Source organism: Oncorhynchus mykiss, chromosome 8, assembly GCF_013265735.2.
Source record: "Oncorhynchus mykiss isolate Arlee chromosome 8, USDA_OmykA_1.1, whole genome shotgun sequence".
In the NCBI taxonomy this organism is placed as follows: domain Eukaryota; kingdom Metazoa; phylum Chordata; class Actinopteri; order Salmoniformes; family Salmonidae; genus Oncorhynchus; species Oncorhynchus mykiss.
This window is the reverse complement of record NC_048572.1, coordinates 44,021,738-44,045,836: the sequence shown is the minus strand read 5'-3', so window position 1 is coordinate 44,045,836 and position 24,099 is coordinate 44,021,738. Positions and strand designations below refer to the sequence as shown.

Genomic DNA, 24,099 nt, shown 5'->3' with positions numbered 1-24,099 from the left:
TCCAAAAATTCACATAAAAATGCAAATGTACTGTTGCTGCAGGATTATTTTCCTGCTGTTGCAAACTGGCTCAAATTAAGATCCTACATATGTTTCATAAATGTACGCAAGTACTTGCCTGAAACAGGGTAATGAGATGACCGTTTCGTAGAATCTCCATGTAGAAATGAGGTCCTCTCTGATTGGATTGGTGGCATAGTATCGCCAGGCAGACTGCACAAGAAAGAAAACAATACACTTTTTGTAAGGAAAGTCATCTTACAGTTTTTTCCATGTTTGTGTGTACCAGTTGCCAATTAAACTCCATGCTGTTTTTTTATTGTATTTTTAAATCACTGTATGTCTAATATACAGTACCAGTCAAAGTTGACACACACCTACTCATTCCAGAGGTTTTCTGTATTTGTACTATTTTCTACATTGTAGAACTCACATATGGAATCATGTGGGAACCAAAAAAGTGTAAAACAAAGAAAATATATTTTAGATTTTAGATTCTTCAAATTAGCCACCCTTTGCCTTAAGAAAAACCCTTGAATGAGTAGGTATCCAAACTTTTGGCTGGTACTGTATATTTTGTTATTTTTTTAATTTAACCTAACTAAATCAAATCAAATCAAATCAAATTTTATTTGTCACATACACATGGTTAGCAGATGTTAATGCGAGTGTAGCGAAATGCTTGTGCTTCTAGTTCCGACAATGCAGTAATAACAAGTAATCTAACTAACAATTCCAAAACTACTGTCTTGTACACAGTGTAAGGGGATAAAGAATATGTACATAAGGATATATGAATGAGTGATGGTACAGAGCAGCATAGGCAAGATACAGTAGATGGTATCGGGTACAGTATGTACAAATGAGATGAGTATGTAAACAAAGTGGCATAGTATAGTATAAAGTGGCTAGTGATACATGTATTACATAAGGATACCGTCGATGATATAGAGTACAGTATATACGTATGCATATGAGATGAATAATGTAGGGTAAGTAACATTTATATAAGGTAGCATTGTTTAAAGTGGCTAGTGATATATTTACATCATTTCCCATCAATTCCCATTATTAAAGTGGCTGGAGTTGAGTCAGTGTCAGTGTGTTGGCAGCAGCCACTCAGTGTTAGTGGTGGCTGTTTAACAGTCTGATGGCCTTGAGATAGAAGCTGTTTTTCAGTCTCTCGGTCCCAGCTTTGATGCACCTGTACTGACCTCGCCTTCTGGATGATAGCGGGGTGAACAGGCAGTGGCTCGGGTGGTTGATGTCCTTGATGATCTTTATGGCCTTCCTGTGACATCGGGTGGTGTAGGTGTCCTGGAGGGCAGGTAGTTTGCCCCCGGTGATGCGTTGTGCAGACCTCACTACCCTCTGGAGAGCCTTACAGTTGAGGGCGGTGCAGTTGCCATACCAGGCGGTGATACAGCCCGCCAGGATGCTCTCGATTGTGCATCTGTAGAAGTTTGTGAGTGCTTTTGGTGACAAGCCGAATTTCTTCAGCCTCCTGAGGTTGAAGAGGCGCTGCTGCGCCTTCTTCACGATACTGTCTGTGTGAGTGGACCAATTCAGTTTGTCTGTGATGTGTATGCCGAGGAACTTAAAACTTGCTACCCTCTCCACTACTGTTCCATCGATGTGGATAGGGGGGTGTTCCCTCTGCTGTTTCCTGAAGTCCACAATCATCTCCTTAGTTTTGTTGACGTTGAGTGTGAGGTTATTTTCCTGACACCACACTCCGAGGGCCCTCACCTCCTCCCTGTTGGCCGTCTCGTCGTTGTTGGTAATCAAGCCTACCACTGTTGTGTCGTCCGCAAACTTGATGATTGAGTTGGAGGCGTGCGTGGCCACGCAGTCGTGGGTGAACAGGGAGTACAGGAGAGGGCTCAGAACGCACCCTTGTGGGGCCCCAGTGTTGAGGATCAGAGGGGAGGAGATGTTGTTGCCTACCCTCACCACCTGGGGGCGGCCCGTCAGGAAGTCCAGTACCCAGTTGCACAGGGCGGGGTCGAGACCCAGGGTCTCGAGCTTGATGACGAGCTTGGAGGGTACTATGGTGTTGAATGCCGAGCTGTAGTCGATGAACAGCATTCTCACATAGGTATTCCTCTTGTCCAGATGGGCTAGGGCAGTGTGCAGTGTGGTTGAGATTGCATCGTCTGTGGACCTATTTGGGCGGTAAGCAAATTGGAGTGGGTCTAGGGTGTCAGGTAGGGTGGAGGTGATATGGTCCTTGACTAGTCTCTCAAAGCACTTCATGATGACGGATGTGAGTGCTACGGGGCGGTAGTCATTTAGCTCAGTTACCTTAGCTTTCTTGGGAACAGGAACAATGGTGGCCCTCTTGAAGCATGTGGGAACAGCAGACTGGTATAGGGATTGATTGAATATGTCCGTAAACACACCGGCCAGCTGGTCTGCGCATGCTCTGAGGGCGCGGCTGGGTATGCCATCTGGGCCTGCAGCCTTGCGAGGGTTAACACGTTTAAATGTCTTACTCACCTCGGCTGCAGTGAAGGAGAGACCGCATGTTTTCGTTGCAGGCCGTGTCAGTGGCACTGTATTGTCCTCAAAGCGGGCAAAAAAGTTATTTAGTCTGCCTGGGAGCAAGACATCCTGGTCCGTGACTGGGCTGGATTTCTTCCTGTAGTCCGTGATTGACTGTAGACCCTGCCACATGCCTCTTGTGTCTGAGCCGTTGAATTGAGATTCTACTTTGTCTCTGTACTGGCGCTTAGCTTGTTTGATAGCCTTGCGGAGGGAATAGCTGCACTGTTTGTATTCGGTCATGTTACCAGACACCTTGCCCTGATTAAAAGCAGTGGTTCGCGCTTTCAGTTTCACACGAATGCTGCCATCAATCCACGGTTTCTGGTTAGGGAATGTTTTAATCGTTGCTATGGGAACGACATCTTCAACGCACGTTCTAATGAACTCGCACACCGAATCAGCGTATTCGTCAATGTTGTTATCTGACGCAATACGAAACATCTCCCAGTCCACGTGATGGAAGCAGTCTTGGAGTGTGGAGTCAGCTTGGTCGGACCAGCGTTGGACAGACCTCAGCGTGGGAGCCTCTTGTTTTAGTTTCTGTCTGTAGGCAGGGATCAACAAAATGGAGTCGTGGTCAGCTTTTCCGAAAGGGGGACGGGGCAGGGCCTTATATGCGTCGCGGAAGTTAGAGTAACAATGGTCCAAGGTCTTTCCTCCCCTGGTTGCGCAATCGATATGCTGATAAAATTTGGGGAGTCTTGTTTTCAGATTAGCCTTGTTAAAATCCCCAGCTACAATGAATGCAGCCTCTGGATAAATTGTTTCCAGTTTGCAGAGAGTTAAATAAAGTTTGTTCAGAGCCATCGATGTGTCTGCTTGGGGGGGGATATATACGGCTGTGATTATAATCGAAGAGAATTCTCTTGGTAGATAATGCGGTCTACATTTGATTGTGAGGAATTCTAAATCAGGTGAACAGAAGGATTTGAGTTCCTGTATGTTTCTTTCATCGCACCATGTCACGTTGGCCATGAGGCATACGCCCCCGCCCCTCTTCTTACCAGAAAGATGTTTGTTTCTGTCTGCGCGATGTGTGGAGAAACCCGTTGGCTGCACCGCTTCGGATAGCGTCTCTCCAGTGAGCCATGTTTCAGTGAAGCAAAGGACGTTACAGTCTCTGATGTCCCTCTGGAATGCTACCCTTGCTCGGATTTCATCAACCTTGTTGTCAAGAGACTGGACATTGGCAAGAAGAATGCTAGGGAGTGGTGCGCGCTGTGCCCGTCTCCGGAGTCTGACCAGAAGACCGCCTCGTTTCCCTCTCTTTCGGAGTCGTTTTTTTGGGTCGCTGCATAGGATCCACTCCGTTGTCCTGTTTGTAAGGCAGAACACAGGATCCGCGTCGCGAAAAACATATTCTTGGTCGTACTGATGGTGAGTTGATGCTGATCTTATATTCAGTAGTTCTTCTCGACTGTATGTAATGAAACCTAAGAAGACCTGGGGTACTAATGTAAGAAATAACACGTAAAAAAACAAAAAACTGCATAGTTTCCTAGGAACGCGAAGCGAGGCGGCCATCTCTGTCGGCGCCGGAAGTGTTCACTGTGTTCACAACTAGGGAAGTCAGTTAAGAACAAATTCTTATTTACAATGACAGCCTACTGCGGCCAAACCCTCCCCTAACCCAGATGACACTGGGCCAATTGTGCGCCGCCCTATCGGACTCCCGATCACGGCTGGTTGGGATACAGCCCGGGATCGAAACCGGATCTGTAGTGATGCTTCTAGCACTGCAATGAAGTGCCTTAGAATGCTGTGCCACTCGGTTCACTATGTGTGTTAATTTCATGAATATACAGTGCCTTGCGAAAGTATTCGGCCCCCTTGAACTTTGCGACCTTTTGCCACATTTCAGGCTTCAAACATAAAGATATAAAACTGTATTTTTTTGTGAAGAATCAACAACAAGTGGGACACAATCATGAAGTGGAATGACATTTATTGGATATTTCAAACTTTTTTAACAAATCAAAAACTGAAAAATTGGGCGTACAAAATTATTCAGCCCCTCTACTTTCAGTGCAGCAAACTCTCTCCAGACGTTCAGTGAGGATCTCTGAATGATCCAATGTTGACCTAAATGACTAATGATGATAAATACAATCCACCTGTGTGTAATCAAGTCTCCGTATAAATGCACCTGCACTGTGATAGTCTCAGAGGTCCGTTAAAAGCGCAGAGAGCATCATGAAGAACAAGGAACACACCAGACAGGTCCGAGATACTGTTGTGAAGACGTTTAAAGCCGGATTTGGATACAAAAAGATTTCCCAAGCTTTAAACATCCCAAGGAGCACTGTGCAAGCGATAATATTGAAATGGAAGGAGTATCAGACCACTGCAAATCTACCAAGACCTGGCCGTCCCTCTAAACTTTCAGCTCATACAAGGAGAAGACTGATCAGAGATGCAGCCAAGAGGCCCATGATCACTCTGGATGAACTGCAGAGATCTACAGCTGAGGTGGGAGACTCTGTCCATAGGACAACAATCAGTCGTATATTGCACAAATCTGGCCTTTATAGAAGAGTGGCAAGAAGAAAGCCATTTCTTAAAGATATCCATAAAAAGTGTCGTTTAAAGTTTGCCACAAGCCACCTGGGAGACACACCAAACATGTGCTCTGGTCAGATGAAACTAAAATTGAACTTTTTGGCAACAATGCAAAACGTTATGTTTGGCGTAAAAGCAGCACAGCTGAACACACCATCCCCACTGTCAAACATGGTGGTGGCAGCATCATGGTTTGGGCCTGCTTTTCTTCAGCAGGGACAGGGAAGATAGTTAAAATTGATGGGAAGATGGATGGGGCCAAATACAGGACCATTCTGGAAGAAAACCTGATGGAGTCTGCAAAAGACCTGAGACTGGGACGGAGATTTGTCTTCCAACAAGACAATGATCCAAAATATAAAGCAAAATCTACAATGGAATGGTTCAAAAATAAACATATCCAGGTGTTAGAATGGCCAAGTCAAAGTCCAGACCTGAATCCAATCGAGAATCTGTGGAAAGAACTTAAAACTGCTGTTCACAAATGCTCTCCATCCAACCTCACTGAGCTCGAGCTGTTTTGCAAGGAGGAATGGGAAAAAATTTCAGTCTCTCGATGTGCAAAACTGATAGAGACATACCCCAAGCGACATACAGCTGTAATCGCAGCAAAAGGTGGCGCTACAAAGTATTAACTTAAGAGGGCTGAATAATTTTGCACGCCCAATTTTTCAGTTTTTGATTTGTTAAAAAAGTTTGAAATATCCAATAAATGTCGTTCCACTTCATGATTGTGTCCCACTTGTTATTGATTCTTCACAAAAAAATACAGTTTTATATCTTTATGTTTGAAGCCTGAAATGTGGCAAAAGGTCGCAAAGTTCAAGGGGGCCGAATACTTTCGCAAGGCACTGTAACTCCAAATATATTTTTATAATTTATTTCCCTGAGCCTCCTTCTGCCATTGAAATGCTCAGACTGATTGTGTGGGCGTGTTGATAAAATACTTACATACACAGCCCTGATTGTTTAGACGAGTGGTCACCAACCTTTTCTGAGTCAAGATCACTTTCTGAGTCAAAATGTAAGCCGAGATCTACCGCTGAGATGTTTTTTAAAACATGACTTAAAAAGCGTAAGCCTATGCAACATTAACCAATTAAAAAGAGTTCTGGAGCAATGAGGTTTGAGCAGTAAGCTATAGGCCCAATACATTATCACTGCATTTTGTCTATGCTTGAATTGCACAGCCGATGTTATTCTTCTCAGACCATTCTGAAATTAAATTAAACCATTTTAGGTATATGGCCACACTGGTAATAGATAATTTGTTGTATTACTTGTGGGGCACGGCTAAGTGACCGTAATAATTTGCTTATTTTTTTTACTGGACTGAAGGTCTGCATCTGATGGTCAGTCTGAGTGGAGCGAGGGAGCAGCGGTGAGGCTGCCTCTCACCCGACTCACCGTCCCTGCGCTCTCCCTCCCTTCGCTGAGAAGAAGGGACACAATTTTCCATCTGATTGTGAAACTCAAGTCGCATGGCATTATTTCTGCCTCATGCACAAATTCATGTTGCTACTCCAATGACCAGAGAAAGTGAACTATTCTTATCAAAACACTTACTCATTCATAGCAGCTGCAGTTCTGTTTGTAGCGTGAGTGGAAGTTGGGAGAACGCACATTTTATGGCTTATAAAACTATTGAACAAAGTGTTGACAGTGCTAAATAACAACTTAAACATGTTACTTGTAAAACTTACTTGTAAAGATGGCGCCGAATATCATGGCTTACGTTTTACATTCTCTCAACCAATTGTGCTATTTAGTAGTTTTTTTTGCGTTTTTAAAACTTTTTAAAATGTTATCTTATTGTGTACAAAATGTTGCTGCTACCGTCTCTTATGACCGGAAAAAACTTCTGGACATCAGAAAAGTGATTACTCACTGCGGACTGGAAGAAACTGGTAAGACTATCTCACCAACGGGGCATTAAATATCTTGTGTTTCACCGTGTCGTGGCTGACCGACGACACAGATAATATAGAGCTGGCTGTGTTTTCCGTGCATCGGCAGGACAGAGCAGCTACGTCTGGTAAGACGAGGGGCAGGAGTGTGTGTCTATTTGTCATCAACAGCTGGTGAGGAATGTCTAATATTAAAGAAGTCTTGAGGTATTGCTCGCCTGAGGTAGAGTACCTAATGATAAACTGTAGGCCGCCTATCTACCAAAAGAGTTTGCATCTGTATTATTCGTAGCCGTCTACTTATCGCCACAAAACGAAGTTTGCACGAAGACCGCTCTAAACCAACTCTATAAGGCCATAAGCAAAGAAGAAAATGCTCACCCAGAAGCGGAACTCTTAGTGGCCGGGGACTTGCAGGCAAACTTAAATCCATTTCACCTAATTTCTACCAGCATGTCACGTGTAACCAGAGGGAAAAAAAAACTCTAGACCGCCTTTACTCCACACACAGAGACACATACAAAGCTTTCCCCCGATCTCCTTTTGGCAAATCTGACCATAATTCTATCCTCATGATTCCTGCTTACAAGCAAAAACTAAAGCAGGAAGTACCAGTGACTCGCTCAATACAGAAGTGGTCAGATGACGCGGATGCTACACTACAGGACTGTTTTGCGAGCACAGATTGGAATATGTTCCGGGATTCATCCAATGGCATTGAGGAATACACCATCTCAGTCATCGGCTTCATCAATAAGTGCATCGATGACGTAGTCCCCACAGTGACTGTACGTACATATCCCAACCAGAAGCCATGGATTACAGGCAACATCCGCATCGAGCAAAAAGCTAGAGCTACCGCTTTCAAGGAGCAGGAGACTAATCCGGATGTTTATAAGAATTCCCGCTATGCCCTCAAACAAACCATCAAACAAGCAAAGAGTCAATACAGGATTAAGATTGAATCCTACTCTGATGCTCATCGGATGTGGCAGGGCTTGAAAACTATTACGGACTACAAAGGGAAACCCAGACACGAGATGCCCAGTGACGCGATCCCACCAGATGAGCAAAATGCCTTTTATGCAAGCAACACTGAAGCATACACGAGAGCACCAGCTGTTCTGGATGACTGTGTGATAACGCTCCTGGTAACCAATGTGAACAAAACCTTTAAACAGGTCAACATTCACAAAGCTGCTGGGCCAGACGGATTACCAGGATGTGTACTCAAGCATGCGCGGACCAACTGTCAAGTGTCTTCACTGGCATTTTCAACCTCTCCCTGACCGAGTGTAAAACCTACATGTTTCAAGCAGACCACCATAGTCCTTGTGCCCAAGGAAGCGAAGGTAACCTGCCAAAATGATTACCGCCCCGTGGCACTCACGTCGGTAGTTATGAAGTGCTTTGAAAGGCTGGTCAAGGCTCACGTCAACAACATCTTCCCAGACACCGTAGACCCACTCCAATTCCAACAGCATACCTCCCCAACCGATCCACAGATGACGCAATCTCAATCGCACTCCACGCTGCCCTTTCTCACCTGGACAAAAGGAACACCTATTTGAGAATGCTGTTCATTGACAACAGCTCAGCATTCAACACCATTGCGCCCACGAAGCTCATCACTAAGCTAAGGACTCTGGGACTAAACACCTCCCTCTGCAACTGGATCCTGGACTTCCTGACGGGCCACCCCCAGGTGGTAAGAGTAGGCAACAACACATCTGCCACGCTGATCCTTAAAACCTGTTAGGGATAGGGGACAGCATTTTCACGTTTGGATGAAAAGCGTGCCCAGAGTAAACTGCCTGCTACTCAGGCCCAGAAGCTAATATATGCATATTATTAGTATATTTGGTTAGAAAACACTCTGAAGTGTTCCAGAACTGTTTGAATGATGTCTGTGAGTATAACACAACTCATACGGCAGGCGAAAACCTGAGAAAAATCCAACCAAGAAGTGGGAAATCTGAGGTTTGTAGTTTTTCAAGTTCCTTGGGGTCCATATCACCAACAATCTATTATGGTCCAAACATACCAAGACAGTCATGAAGAGGGCACAACAAAACCTTTTCCCCATCAGGAGACTTGGCATGGGTCCCCAGATCCTCAAAAGGTTCTACAGCTGCACCATCGAGAGCAAACTGACCGGTTGCATCACTGCCTGGTATAGCAACTGCTCGGCATCTGACCGTAAGTCGCTACAGAGGGTAGTGCGAACGGCCCAATACATCACTGGGGCCAAGCTTCCTGCCAACCAGGACCTATGTAATAGTGTCAGAGGAAAATCATAAAATTGTCAGAGACTCCAGTCACCCAAGTATAATTATAGACTGTTTTCTCTGCTACGGCACGGCAAGCGGCACTGGAGTGCCAAGTCTAGAACCAAAAGGCTCCTCAACAGATTCTAACCCCAAGCCATAAGACTGCTGAACAACTCATAAAATCGCCACCGGACAATTTACATTGACACCACCCCCCTCCCTTTTGTACACTCGCTGTTTGTTAGCTATGCATCGTCACTTTGCCCCCACCTACAAGTGCAGATTACGTCAACTAGCCTGCACCCCCGTAAACTAACTCGGTACCGGTACCCCCTGTATATAACCTCATTATTGTTATTCTTACTGTGTTACTTTTATTATTACTTTTATTTAAGTCTACTTTATTTAAGTCTACTCTTATTCTTGAACTGCACTGTTGGGTAAGGGCTTGTAAGTAAGCATTTCACGATAAACGTATGCTCTTGTTATATTCGGCGCATGTGACAAATAACATTTGATAGCTCTATGCTGTATTTGTTGAGTCTCTCTAGTCATGTATTTTTAATTGTACTTTTTACCCCTTTTTCTCCCCAATTTTATGATAGCCAATTGGTAGTTACACTCTTGTCCCATCGCTGCAACTCACCTACGGACTCGGGAGAGGCAACGGTAGAGAGCCATGCGCCATCCGAAACACAACCCTGCCAAGTCGCACTGCTTCTTGATACTCTGCTCCCTTAACCCGGAAGCCAGCCACACCAATGTGTCGGACGAAACACAGTCCAACTAGCGACCGGAGTCAGCTTGCAGGCACCTGGCCCGCCAAAAGGAGTCGCTAGAACGTGATGGGACAAGAAAACCTTGCCGAAGACCAAAACGTTACAAAATGTTGTCATGATATATGCACAAACTGTTCTGAACTGTTTTAGACGGGAAGCATGCGGACGCCTTTATGCATCCTCCTTTTTGAATGGGTATTCAAATAAAAGATTGGCCATTGGTCAGGATAATCAGATCAGATTACACTTTTTTTTTTACAAACAAACAGCTCTTACACAAAGAGGGTATTATCATAGTTTTCACAATTTCAGAGTTCTTTTGACCTCGTAGTGTGGAAATATAATTAAAATCACGTTTTTGACAGTACCTTTAAGGAAATCACTAATCAGTACTTTTGTCTATATAATACCACCACTATGCCTATGCAGTGGGAATTAATGTCAGAGGCCTCACAGGGTTTAGTCTTTGATCCGCTGTCATTTTTCCATTAATGCGATATACCAGATCTATCCTGTTTTCTCAAGTCTCCCCAGCGAGCACATTTGGTTCCTTAGAATTTGTGGAAGCAGGTGTTTTTTGGTTCTGTGAACAAAACCCTCAAGTTTCCTGACCGGTAAAACTGAATGTTTTTTATACATTCTGAGAACAAACGCTAACATTCCAGACAGTCTTGTTAACATTTGTTTTTAGGTTGAAGGTGAGTTCTGTGAACATTTAATTAACGATTGTATAGGTCTGAGAACGGAAATGATAGGCGATTAAATAACATTCTGAGAACATTCTTTAAACGTTGTGAAAGTTTTGATATCGTTAATATTAAACGTTTTCTTAGTACTCCGAAAACTTTTTGAATAGCAATTTGTTTGAACTGTCGCTGAATGTTTCATTAAGATTTTTAATAACACTGCTGGCTTATTTTGGATAATTGTTTTTAACTCCAAGCACAGATAGACATAGAGATACAGAGTAGGGCTGGTAGGTGCCCGGATTCATAACCATACAGGCAGGATAATCATATATGTGCCTAGGGAGGCAACCGCAAGTGTACACTCAGAATGTGCCCCAGTTTGAGATATACTGTCTCTTTACTTAATCAAAGTTATAGGGATTTAGGTTGTGCCAGTAAAATATATCCCTTCATAATAAAAAATGGCCCTTTTCTCTCAAGGAGTTTCATTCAGACACTGTACGCCATAACCATTAAGGGATTTTTGTATGTGTGAGGCATTCCACCTTTACTGTTACTGTAGTCTCACCTGAATAAGCCCAGCAGCTGGATGCCTACGCTTCTCAAAGTGCTTCTGTCTGTGCTGCTCCTGGACCTTCAAAGCCAAGCCTGAGCCCAAGATGCCCTAGGGGGGAGACAGGCAGCATCATTAACTATCGTTCCCATTGTGGAAAAGACAGCATCAAAGGTTCAATGCAACCATTTTTATTTATGAGTAACAATTAAGTACCTTACTGTGAATGTCTTCAACAAAAATTGCTTCTTAGTAAAGAGCAATTTCTCAAGCAAGAAATGAAGCTGAAAACTAGCTGTTATTGGCAGAGAGGTTTATAAACTCATTTTCTTATTGGTCTGTTAACTAATTAGCCGCCTGGTGATGTCACCAAGCAGGCCAAAATTCCATTCCACTAAAACAGGCAAAAATGTAATGCAGTCTTTTCAAACTGCTATTACACAAAAATGTATTATCATTTTCACAATATTATTCCAAACTCAGCGTGAAAATTTATATAATACACGGGAAATCACGTTTTTGACTGCACTGGGCCTTTAATCAACTATTGATCGCCTTTGCGAAGCCACTGAGTTTACCAAGTTTACACATAGCCTAAGGAACATACGCTTTATATCAAATACATATGTATCCATTAAGGAAACAGACATTATTCATCAATAAAATACTACTTCTTCATTTTGATGATTCAGTCACCTAATCCTTGAAGAATGACAATTGGGTAAATAAGTGGTCTTACTATACAGTACATAATTAATCATTATTTTAACATTTGAGCAAATTGACACTGGCGTGGTATAGAATTTGCATCTTGATGTACAATTGCAAAACAAATGCATGTGTAAAGTATGTGATAATTCATACATTTCACAATAATGTAATCATGGACTAAACCCTATCCAAGAGATTTTACTTACTGCAGGCAAAGCGAAGAAGGACACTCCAATGAGAGCAAAAGTGCCAGCTAACAGTCTCCCAGCCCACGTCTTTGGGGTTTTGTCCCCATAACCAATGGTGGTCAATGTGATCTACGTACAGGGGAGAGAGACATGATCTTCATACACGGCGCCATGGAAACTGAAGAAATGTACAAAATGGTTGGTAATGTGAATGTTGCTGTATTTGTAAAGATGCAGGTAGGATCTTGATTTCAAAGTTAAAAGTTGACAAGTGTGACATTGCCAGCTGGTATTGTAGCTATCCATATGTACTGCAGATGCTTCCAGCTCTCAGAGATTAAAGATAAATAGTGTACAAAAAACATTACATAAACATTGCTACGGCATGAGTGATTGAGTTTGGCTCTACTTTTGTTTTTGCCTGGTTTATAGGTTTCCGCTTATAATTTTTAACTATTTGTTAGTCAACTTCTCTACAATTAAATACATGCAGCTTATCTTCTGTCATTATACACTGAGTGTACAAAACATTAGGAACACCTGCTATTCCATGATATAGACTGACCAGGTAAATCCAGGTGAAAACTATGATTGATGTCACCTGGTAAATCCACTTCAATCAGTGTAGATGAAGGGGACGAGACCGGTTAAAGAAGGATTTTAAGCCCTGAGACAATTGAAACATGGATTGTGTATGTGTGCCAATCAGAGAGTGATTGGGAAAGACAAAGTATTTAATTGCCTTTGAACAGGGTATGGTAGTAGGTGACCACCTACCATACCCACCATACCCAGGCGCACCGGTTTGAGTTCATCAAGAAATGCAAGGCTGCTGAGTTTTTCACGCTCAACAGTTTCCTCTGTGTATCAAGAATGGTCCACCACCCAAAGGACATCCAGCCAACTTGACAACTGTGGGAAGCATTGGAGTCAACATGGGCTAGCATCCATGTGTAAGGCTGTTCTGAGGTCAAAAGGGGTCAATATTAGGAATGTGTTCCTAATGTTTTGTACACTCCGTTTCCCAAACTTGGTCCTGCCCCCCGAATTCTCTCAAGATGCAGAAAGAAATACATCATATTTCTCCACTCCTGTGCCCATGTCAAAATGTACATTTGGTGTATCATTTTACTGTAAGAAATGCTTAATTCTGCAGGAGTTAATATTAAGGCTATGTGAGCTGTTATAGACCTACAGTCAGTGGCCAGATTTCAGATTCTATTTAACTCATCTGAACAGCAGGCTACAGTTCCCTTGATGTGCCATAAGCCTTTTTGAAGTCCCCATCTTGTGACTGTGGAATTTGTATAGCACCTCACAATCATCACACACAATATAGCTGGCACTGCCTATCATCCTCTTTTACCATTTCACCAAATCTTTACCAAAAATGTATTTTCTGACCCTCTCTTTCCTTTATTTTCAACTCTCCATTTTACAGCTTTTCAATTCCGACATTGTCCTTTTCGCCTCTGTGAATAACGTTAACTTTTTAATGCCGTTCCCAAAAGCATTCGGCGATTGGCGCGTAGGCCTTTTTGGCACGCGTACAGTTAGACCCTAAAACTTAGGCTTACGCACTAATGCCAGGCAGTTTAAAATAATGAAAGAAAAACGTAAATGTAGACTATACTGTATATATAATTTGCATAAAAATGAAACATTTATAGATTTTTTCAAGGTATTTTTTTCTCTTTATCCCACCTGCCCTTCATCCACACAATATTTCATGATCCTAAACCCGCCCGCCACGCGGTTATCCGCGGGGACTGCGGGTTATGAGTCAACCCGCGCATTACTAAACATAGGGCAAACGCGCTCTCTAGGAAACATATGGCTCTTAGAACTTTTTGTGCAAACTGGGAATATACCAGTTGGCTGAGATTCTCTTAAAACAAAGACCTGGGAAGGTACCAACTACAGGTCTTTCTACAAATACATACCAGGCCCCACCACAGAGCGTCGGCATACGTGTCAAAGTCCTGGGGTTCGGGCTTAATGGTGGGGCTATCAGTATCCGACACCTCCATGGTGACATCATCCTTCTCCACCAGGTACACCAGGAAGGAGGCCAGAATGAGGGACAGGAAGCCAATGTACCAAGCGGTGATCAGCTCCTAAAAGCCAGTCACACAGAAACATACAGTAAGGGTTCTGATGTGTATTTAGGGACGTGAAGCACTCTGAACTTTACAGATTGAAATACAATACCAGTCAAAAGTTTGGACACACCTACTCATTCAAGGGTTTTTCTTTATTTTTACTATTTTCTACATTGCAGAATAATAGTGAAGACATCAAAAATATGAAATAACACATATGGAATCATGTAGTAACCCCCCCAAATAATCCTTAGCAATCTACACACAATACCCCATGAAGACAAAGCAAAATTAGGTTGACATTATTGCAAATGTATTAAAATAAAAAACCTAAAACCGAATATACTTATTTAGATTAGTATTCTTTGCTATGAGACTCGAAAAAAATTAGCTCAGGTGCATCCTGTTTCCATTGAGATGTTTCTACAACTTGATTGGAGTCCACCTGTGGTAAATTCAATTGATTGGACATGATTTGGAAAGTCACACACCTATCTATATAAGGTCCCATGTCAGAGCAAAAACCAAGCCATGAGGTCGGAGGAATTGTCCGTAGAGCTCCGAGACAGGATTGTGTCGAGGCACAGATCTGGGGAAGGGTACCAAAATATTTCTGCAGCATTGAAGGTCCCCAAGAACACAGTGGCCTCCATCATTCTTAAATAGAAGAAGTTTGGAACCACCAGAGTCTTCCTAGAACTGGTCACCTGGCCAAACTTAGCAATCAGGGGAGAAGGGCCTTGGTCAGGGAGGTGACCAAGAAACCGATGGTCATTCTGACAGAGCTCTAGAGTTACTTTGTGGAGATGGTTGTCCTTCTGGAAGGTTCTCCCATCTCTGCAGCAATCCAACAATCAGGCCTTTATGGTAGTGTGGCCAGACGGAAGCCTCTGCTCAGTAAAAGGCACTTGACAGCCCACTTAGCCAAAAGTCACCTAAAGATTCTCAGACCATGAGAAACAAGATTCTCTAGTCTGATGAAAGCAAGATTGTACTCTTTGGCCTGAATGCCAAGCGTCACGTCTGGAGGAAACCTGGCACCATCCCTACGGTGAAGCATGCTGGTGGCAGAATCATGCTGTGGGGATGTTTTTCAGCAGCAGGGACTGGGAGACTAGTCAGGGTCGAGGGAAAGGTGAACGGAGCAAAGTACAGAGATATCCTTGATGAAAGCCTGCTCCAGAGCGCTCAGGACCTCAGACCGAGGTGAAGGTTCACTTTCCAACAGGACAACAACCCTAAGCACACAGCCAAGACAAAGCAGGAGTGGCTTCGGGACAAGTCTCTGAATGTCCTTGAGTGGCAAGGCCAGAGCCCGGACTTAAACCTGATCAAACATCTCTGGAGAGACCTGAAAATAGCCGCGCAGTGACGCTCCCCATCCAACCTGACAGAGCATGAGAGGATCTGCAGAGAAGAATGGGAGAAAATCCACAAATACAGGTGTGCCAAGCTTGTAGCGTTGAGGCTGCAATCGCCAAAGGTGATTCAACAAAGTCCTAGGTAAAGGGTCTGAATACTTATGTAAATGTAATATTTCATATTTTTTATTAGTAATAAATTAGCAGACATAAAAAAAAACTGTTTTGCTTTGTCATTATGGGGTATTGTGTGTAGATTGATAAGGGGAAAAAAACAATTGAATCAACTTTAGAATTAAGGCTGTACCCTAACAAATAGTGGAAAAAGTCAATAGGTGTGAATATTTTCTGAAGGCACTGTAGATGGAGTTGTATCAGGGCACTTTCTCTGATGGAATTATGAGGACTCCATGACTTACATAGATGGAGTTAAATGAGGACACTATCAATTACATCTCCAAATCCGGTACTGGAGAGCTACTGGGTAAATTAAAACGCTGCCTGTCAAATATCCGGCGCCACATTGTCCTAAAGGAAACCCTGCTCTGTGGGAGGAGATGGAGTAAGTGTTTATGGACACCATACCCTACTGTGGGAGTAGATGGAGTAAGTGTTTATGGACACCATACCTTACTGTGGGAGTAGATGGAGTAAGTGTTAATGGACACAATACCTTACTGTGGGAGTAGATGGAGTAAGTGGTAATGGACACCATACCTTACTGTGGGAGTAGATGGAGTAAGTGGTAATGGACACCATACCTTAAAGTGTGCGTAGATGGAGTAAGTGTTTATGGACACCATACCTTACTGTGTGCGTAGATGGAGTAAGTGTTTATGGACACCATACCTTACTGTGGGAGCAGATTGAGTAAGTGTTTATGGACACCATACCTTTCTGTGTGAGTAATGGAGTAAGTATTAATGGACACCACACCTTTCTGTGTGAGTAATGGGGTAAGTGTTAATGGACACCATACCTTACTGTGGGAGTAGATGGAGTAAGTGATTATGGACACCATACCTTACTCTGGGAGTAGATGGAGTAAGTGTTAATGGACACAATACCTTACTGTGGGAGTAGATGGAGTAAGTGGTAATGGACACCATACCTTACTGTGGGAGTAGATGGAGTAAGTGGTAATGGACACCATACCTTAAAGTGTGCGTAGATGGAGTAAGTGTTTATGGACACCATACCTTACTGTGTGCGTAGATGGAGTAAGTGTTTATGGACACCATACCTTACTGTGGGAGCAGATGGAGTAAGTGTTTATGGACACCATACCTTTCTGTGTGAGTAATGGAGTAAGTATTAATGGACACCACACCTTTCTGTGTGAGTAATGGGGTAAGTGTTAATGGACACCATACCTTACTGTGGGAGTAGATGGAGTAAGTGATTATGGACACCATACCTTACTCTGGGAGTAGATGGAGTAAGTGTTTATGGACACCATACCTTACTGTGGGAGTAGATGGAGTAAGTGTTTATGGACACCATATCTTACTGTGGGAGTAGATGGAGTAAGTGTTTATGGACACCATACCTTACTGTGTGAGTAATGGAGTAAGTGTTTATGGACACCATACCTTACTGTGGGAGTAATGGAGTAAGTGTTTATGGACACCATACCTTACCGTGGGAGTAGATGGAGTAAGTGTTTATGGACACCATACCTTACCGTTGGAGTAGATGGAGTAAGTGTTTATGGACACCATACCTTACTGTGGGAGTAGATGGAGTAAGTGTTTATGGACACCATACCTTATCGTGGGAGTAGATGGAGTAAGTGTTTATAGACACCATACCTTACTGTGGGAGTAGATGGAGTAAGTGTTAATGGACACCATACCTTACTGTGGGAGTAGATGGAGTAAGTGTTCATGGACACCATACCTTACTGTGGGAGTAGATGGAGTAAGTGTTTATGGACACCATAGCTTACTGTGGGAGTAGATGGAGTAAGTGTTTATGGACACCATAGCTTACTGTGGGAGTAGATGTAGTAAGTGTTTATGGACACTATACCTTACTGTGGGAGTAGATGGAGTAAGTGTTAATGGACACCATACCTTACTGTGGGAGTAATGGAGTACGTGTTTATGGACACCATACCTTGCTGTGTGAGTAATGGAGTAAGTGTTAATGGACACCATACCTTACTGTGGGAGTAGATGGAGTAAGTGCTAATGGACACCATACCTTACTGTGGGAGTAGATGGAGTAAGTGTTTATGGACACCATACCTTGCTGTGTGAGTAATGGAGTAAGTGTTAATGGACACCATACCTTACTGTGGGAGTAGATGGAGTAAGTGGTAATGGACACCATACCTTACTGTGGGAGTAGATGGAGTAAGTGTTAATGGACACCATACCTTACTGTGTGCGTAGATGGAGTAAGTGTTTATGGACACCATACCTTACTGTGTGCGTAGATGGAGTAAGTGTTTATGGACACCATACCTTACTGTGGGAGCAGATGGAGTAAGTGTTTATGGACACCATACCTTTCTGTGTGAATAATGGAGTAAGTATTAATGGACACCACACCTTTCTGTGTGAGTAATGGGGTAAGTGTTAATGGACACCATACCTTACTGTGGGAGTAGATGGAGTAAGTGATTATGGACACCATACCTTACTCTGGGAGTAGATGGAGTAAGTGTTTATGGACACCATACCTTACTGTGGGAGTAGATGGAGTAAGTGTTTATGGACACCATACCTTACTGTGGGAGTAGATGAAGTAAGTGTTTATGGACACCATATCTTACTGTGGGAGTAGATGGAGTAAGTGTTTATGGACACCATACCTTACTGTGTGAGTAATGGAGTAAGTGTTTATGGACACCATACCTTACTGTGGGAGTAATGGAGTAAGTGTTTATGGACACCATACCTTACCGTGGGAGTAGATGGAGTAAGTGTTTATGGACACCATACCTTACCGTTGGAGTAGATGGAGTAAGTGTTTATGGACACCATACCTTACTGTGGGAGTAGATGGAGTAAGTGTTTATGGACACCATACCTTACTGTGGGAGTAGATGGAATAAGTGTTATGGGCACCATACCTTACTGTGTGCGTAGATGGAGTAAGTGTTTATGGACACCATACCTTATCGTGGGAGTAGATGGAGTAAGTGTTTATAGACACCATACCTTACTGTGGGAGTAGATGGAGTAAGTGTTAATGGACACCATACCTTACTGTGGGAGTAGATGGAGTAAGTGTTCATGGACACCATACCTTACTGTGGGAGTAGATGGAGTAAGTGTTTATGGACACCATAGCTTACTGTGGGAGTAGATGGAGTAAGTGTTTATGGACACTATACCTTACTGTGGGAGTAGATGGAGTAAGTGTTAATGGACACCATACCTTGCTGTGTGAGTAATGGAGTAAGTGTTAATGGACACCATACCTTACTGTGGGAGTAGATGGAGTAAGTGTTTATGGACACCATACCTTACCGAGTGAGTAATGGAGTAAGTGTTTATGGACACCATACCTTACCGTGGGAGTAGATGGAATAAGTGTTTATGGACACCATACCTTACTGTGGGAGTAGATGGAGTAAGTGTTTATGGACACCATACCTTACTGTGGGAGTAGATGGAGTAAGTGTTCATGACACCATACCTTACTGTGGGAGTAGATGGAATAAGTGTTCATGGACACCATACCCTACTGTGGGAGTAGATGGAGTAAGTGTTTATGGACACCATACCTTACTGCGTGCGTAGATGTAGTAAGTGTTTATGGACACCATACCTTACTGTGTGTGTAGATGGAGTAAGTGTTTATGGACACCATACCTTACTGTGTGCGTAGATGGAGTAAGTGTTTATGGACACAATACCTTACTGTGGGAGCAGATGGAGTAAGTGGTAATGGACAAAATACCTGACTGTGGGAGTAGATGGAGTAAGTGTTAATGGACACCATACCTTACTGTGGGAGTAGATGGAGTAAGTGGTAATGGACACCATACCTTACTGTGGGAGTAGATGGAGTAAGTGGTAATGGACACCATACCTTACTGTGTGCGTAGATGGAGTAAGTGTTTATGGACACCATACCTTACTGTGTGCGTAGATGGAGTAAGTGTTTATGGACACCATACCTTACTGTGGGAGCAGATGGAGTAAGTGGTAATGGACAAAATACCTTACTGTGGGAGTATATGGAGTAAGTGGTAATGGACACCATACCTTACTGTGGGAGTAGATGGAGTAAGTTGTAATGGACACCATACCTGACTGTGGGAGTAGATGGAGTAAGTGTTTATGGACACCATACCTTGCTGTGTGAGTAATGGAGTAAGTGTTAATGGACACCATACCTTACTGTGGGAGTAGATGGAGTAAGTGCTAATGGACACCATACCTTACTGTGGGAGTAGATGGAGTAAGTGGTAATGGACACCATACCTTACTGTGGGAGTAGATGGAGTAAGTGGTAATGGACACCATACCTTACTGTGTGCGTAGATGGAGTAAGTGTTTATGGACACCATACCTTACTGTGTGCGTAGATGGAGTAAGTGTTTATGGACACCATACCTTACTGTGGGAGCAGATGGAGTAAGTGTTTATGGACACCATACCTTTCTGTGTGAATAATGGAGTAAGTATTAATGGACACCACACCTTTCTGTGTGAGTAATGGGGTAAGTGTTAATGGACACCATACCTTACTGTGGGAGTAGATGGAGTAAGTGATTATGGACACCATACCTTACTCTGGGAGTAGATGGAGTAAGTGTTTATGGACACCATACCTTACTGTGGGAGTAGATGGAGTAAGTGTTTATGGACACCATACCTTACTGTGGGAGTAGATGGAGTAAGTGTTTATGGACACCATATCTTACTGTGGGAGTAGATGGAGTAAGTGTTTATGGACACCATACCTTACTGTGTGAGTAATGGAGTAAGTGTTTATGGACACCATACCTTACTGTGGGAGTAATGGAGTAAGTGTTTATGGACACCATACCTTACCGTGGGAGTAGATGGAGTAAGTGTTTATGGACACCATACCTTACCGTTGGAGTAGATGGAGTAAGTGTTTATGGACACCATACCTTACTGTGGGAGTAGATGGAGTAAGTGTTTATGGACACCATACCTTACTGTGGGAGTAGATGGAATAAGTGTTATGGGCACCATACCTTACTGTGTGCGTAGATGGAGTAAGTGTTTATGGACACCATACCTTATCGTGGGAGTAGATGGAGTAAGTGTTTATAGACACCATACCTTACTGTGGGAGTAGATGGAGTAAGTGTTAATGGACACCATACCTTACTGTGGGAGTAGATGGAGTAAGTGTTCATGGACACCATACCTTACTGTGGGAGTAGATGGAGTAAGTGTTTATGGACACCATAGCTTACTGTGGGAGTAGATGGAGTAAGTGTTTATGGACACTATACCTTACTGTGGGAGTAGATGGAGTAAGTGTTAATGGACACCATACCTTACTGTGGGAGTAATGGAGTACGTGTTTATGGACACCATACCTTGCTGTGTGAGTAATGGAGTAAGTGTTAATGGACACCATACCTTACTGTGGGAGTAGATGGAGTAAGTGCTAATGGACACCATACCTTACTGTGGGAGTAGATGGAGTAAGTGTTTATGGACACCATACCTTGCTGTGTGAGTAATGGAGTAAGTGTTAATGGACACCATACCTTACTGTGGGAGTAGATGGAGTAAGTGTTAATGGACACCATACCTTACTGTGGGAGTAGATGGAGTAAGTGTTTATGGACACCATACCTTACCGAGTGAGTAATGGAGTAAGTGTTTATGGACACCATACCTTACCGTGGGAGTAGATGGAATAAGTGTTTATGGACACCATACCTTACTGTGGGAGTAGATGGAGTAAGTGTTTATGGACACCATACCTTACTGTGGGAGTAGATGGAGTAAGTGTTCATGACACCATACCTTACTGTGGGAGTAGATGGAATAAGTGTTCATGGACACCATACCTTGCTGTGTGAGTAATGGAGTAAGTGTTAATGGACACCATACCTTACTGTGGGAGTAGATGGAGTAAGTGCTAATGGACACCATACCTTACTGTGGGAGTAGATGGAGTAAGTGTTTATGGACACCATACCTTGCTGTGTGAGTAATGGAGTAAGTGTTAATGGACACCATACCTTACTGTGGGAGTAGATGGAGTAAGTGCTAATGGACACCATACCTTACTGTGGGAGTAGATGGAGTAAGTGTTTATGGATACCATACCTTACTGTGGGAGTAGAGGAGTAAGTGTTTATGGACACCATACCTTGCTGTGTGAGTAATGGAGTAAGTGTTAATGGACACCATACCTTACTGTGGGAGTAGATGGAGTAAGTGTTTATGGACACCATACCTTACCGAGTGAGTAATGGAGTAAGTGTTTATGGACACCATACCTTACCGTGGGAGTAGATGGAATAAGTGTTTATGGACACCATACCTTACTGTGGGAGTAGATGGAGTAAGTGTTTATGGACACCATACCTTACTGTGGGAGTAGATGGAGTAAGTGTTCATGACACCATACCTTACTGTGGGAGTAGATGGAATAAGTGTTCATGGACACCATACCCTACTGTGGGAGTAGATGGAGTAAGTGTTTATGGACACCATACCTTACTGCGTGCGTAGATGTAGTAAGTGCTAATGGACACCATACCTTACTGTGGGAGTAGATGGAGTAAGTGTTTATGGATACCATACCTTACTGTGGGAGTAGAGGAGTAAGTGTTTATGGACACCATACCTTGCTGTGTGAGTAATGGAGTAAGTGTTAATGGACACCATACCTTACTGTGGGAGTAGATGGAGTAAGTGTTTATGGACACCATACCTTACCGAGTGAGTAATGGAGTAAGTGTTTATGGACACCATACCTTACCGTGGGAGTAGAGGAGTAAGTGTTTATGGACACCATACCTTGCTGTGTGAGTAATGGAGTAAGTGTTAATGGACACCATACCTTACTGTGGGAGTAGATGGAGTAAGTGTTTATGGACACCATACCTTACCGAGTGAGTAATGGAGTAAGTGTTAATGGACACCATACCTTACTGTGGGAGTAGATGGAGTAAGTGGTAATGGACACCATACCTTACTGTGGGAGTAGATGGAGTAAGTGGTAATGGACACCATACCTTACTGTGTGCGTAGATGGAGTAAGTGTTTATGGACACCATACCTTACTGTGTGCGTAGATGGAGTAAGTGTTTATGGACACCATACCTTACTGTGGGAGTAGATGGAGTAAGTGTTTATGGACACCATACCTTACTGCGTGCGTAGATGTAGTAAGTGTTTATGGACACCATACCTTACTGTGTGTGTAGATGGAGTAAGTGTTTATGGACACCATACCTTACTGTGTGCGTAGATGGAGTAAGTGTTTATGGACACCATACCTTACTGCGTGCGTAGATGTAGTAAGTGTTTATGGACACCATACCTTACTGTGTGTGTAGATGGAGTAAGTGTTTATGGACACCATACCTTACTGTGTGCGTAGATGGAGTAAGTGTTTATGGACACAATACCTTACTGTGGGAGCAGATGGAGTAAGTGGTAATGGACAAAATACCTGAATGTGGGAGTAGATGGAGTAAGTGTTAATGGACACCATACCTTACTGTGGGAGTAGATGGAGTAAGTGGTAATGGACACCATACCTTACTGTGGGAGTAGATGGAGTAAGTGGTAATGGACACCATACCTTACTGTGTGTGTAGATGGAGTAAGTGTTTATGGACACCATACCTTACTGTGTGCGTAGATGGAGTAAGTGTTTATGGACACCATACCTTACTGTGGGAGCAGATGGAGTAAGTGGTAATGGACAAAATACCTTACTGTGGGAGTATATGGAGTAAGTGGTAATGGACACCATACCTTACTGTGGGAGTAGATGGAGTAAGTTGTAATGGACACCATACCTGACTGTGGGAGTAGATGGAGTAAGTGTTAATGGACACCATGCCTTACTGTGGGAGTAGATGGAGTAAGTGGTAATGGACATCATACCTTACTGTGGGAGTAGATGGAGTAAGTGGTAATGGACACCATACCTTACTGTGGGAGTAGATGGAGTAAGTGTTAATGGACACCATACCTTACTGTGGGAGTAGATGGAGTAGGTGTTAATGGACACCATGCCTTACTGTGGGAGTAGATGGAGTAAGTGGTAATGGACACCATACCTGACTGTGGGAGTAGATGGAGTAAGTGTTAATGGACACCATGCCTTACTGTGGGAGTAGCTGGAGTAAGTGGTAATGGACACCATACCTTACTGTGGGAGTAGATGGAGTAAGTTGTAATAGACACCATACCTTACTGTGGGAGTAGATGGAGTAAGTGGTAATGGACACCATACCTTATTGTGGGA

The 24,099-nt window shown here is 43.2% G+C and overlaps 1 protein-coding gene across 2 annotated transcripts in view; it reads right to left on the bottom strand.

Moving 5' to 3' along the window:
* The window catches only part of kcnq3 (potassium voltage-gated channel, KQT-like subfamily, member 3), a 153,974-nt gene that overhangs the window by 21,256 nt on the left and 108,619 nt on the right, over positions 1-24,099 (bottom strand). For both annotated transcript variants that reach the window (XM_021612598.2, XM_021612599.2), the window contains exons 6-9: positions 14,147-14,320; positions 12,222-12,332; positions 11,320-11,415; positions 119-213 (exon numbers count right to left, since the gene is read on the bottom strand). In XM_021612598.2, coding sequence (XP_021468273.1) covers positions 119-213; positions 11,320-11,415; positions 12,222-12,332; positions 14,147-14,320 — 476 coding nt within the window. The remainder of the gene's footprint in view (positions 1-118; positions 214-11,319; positions 11,416-12,221; positions 12,333-14,146; positions 14,321-24,099) is intronic.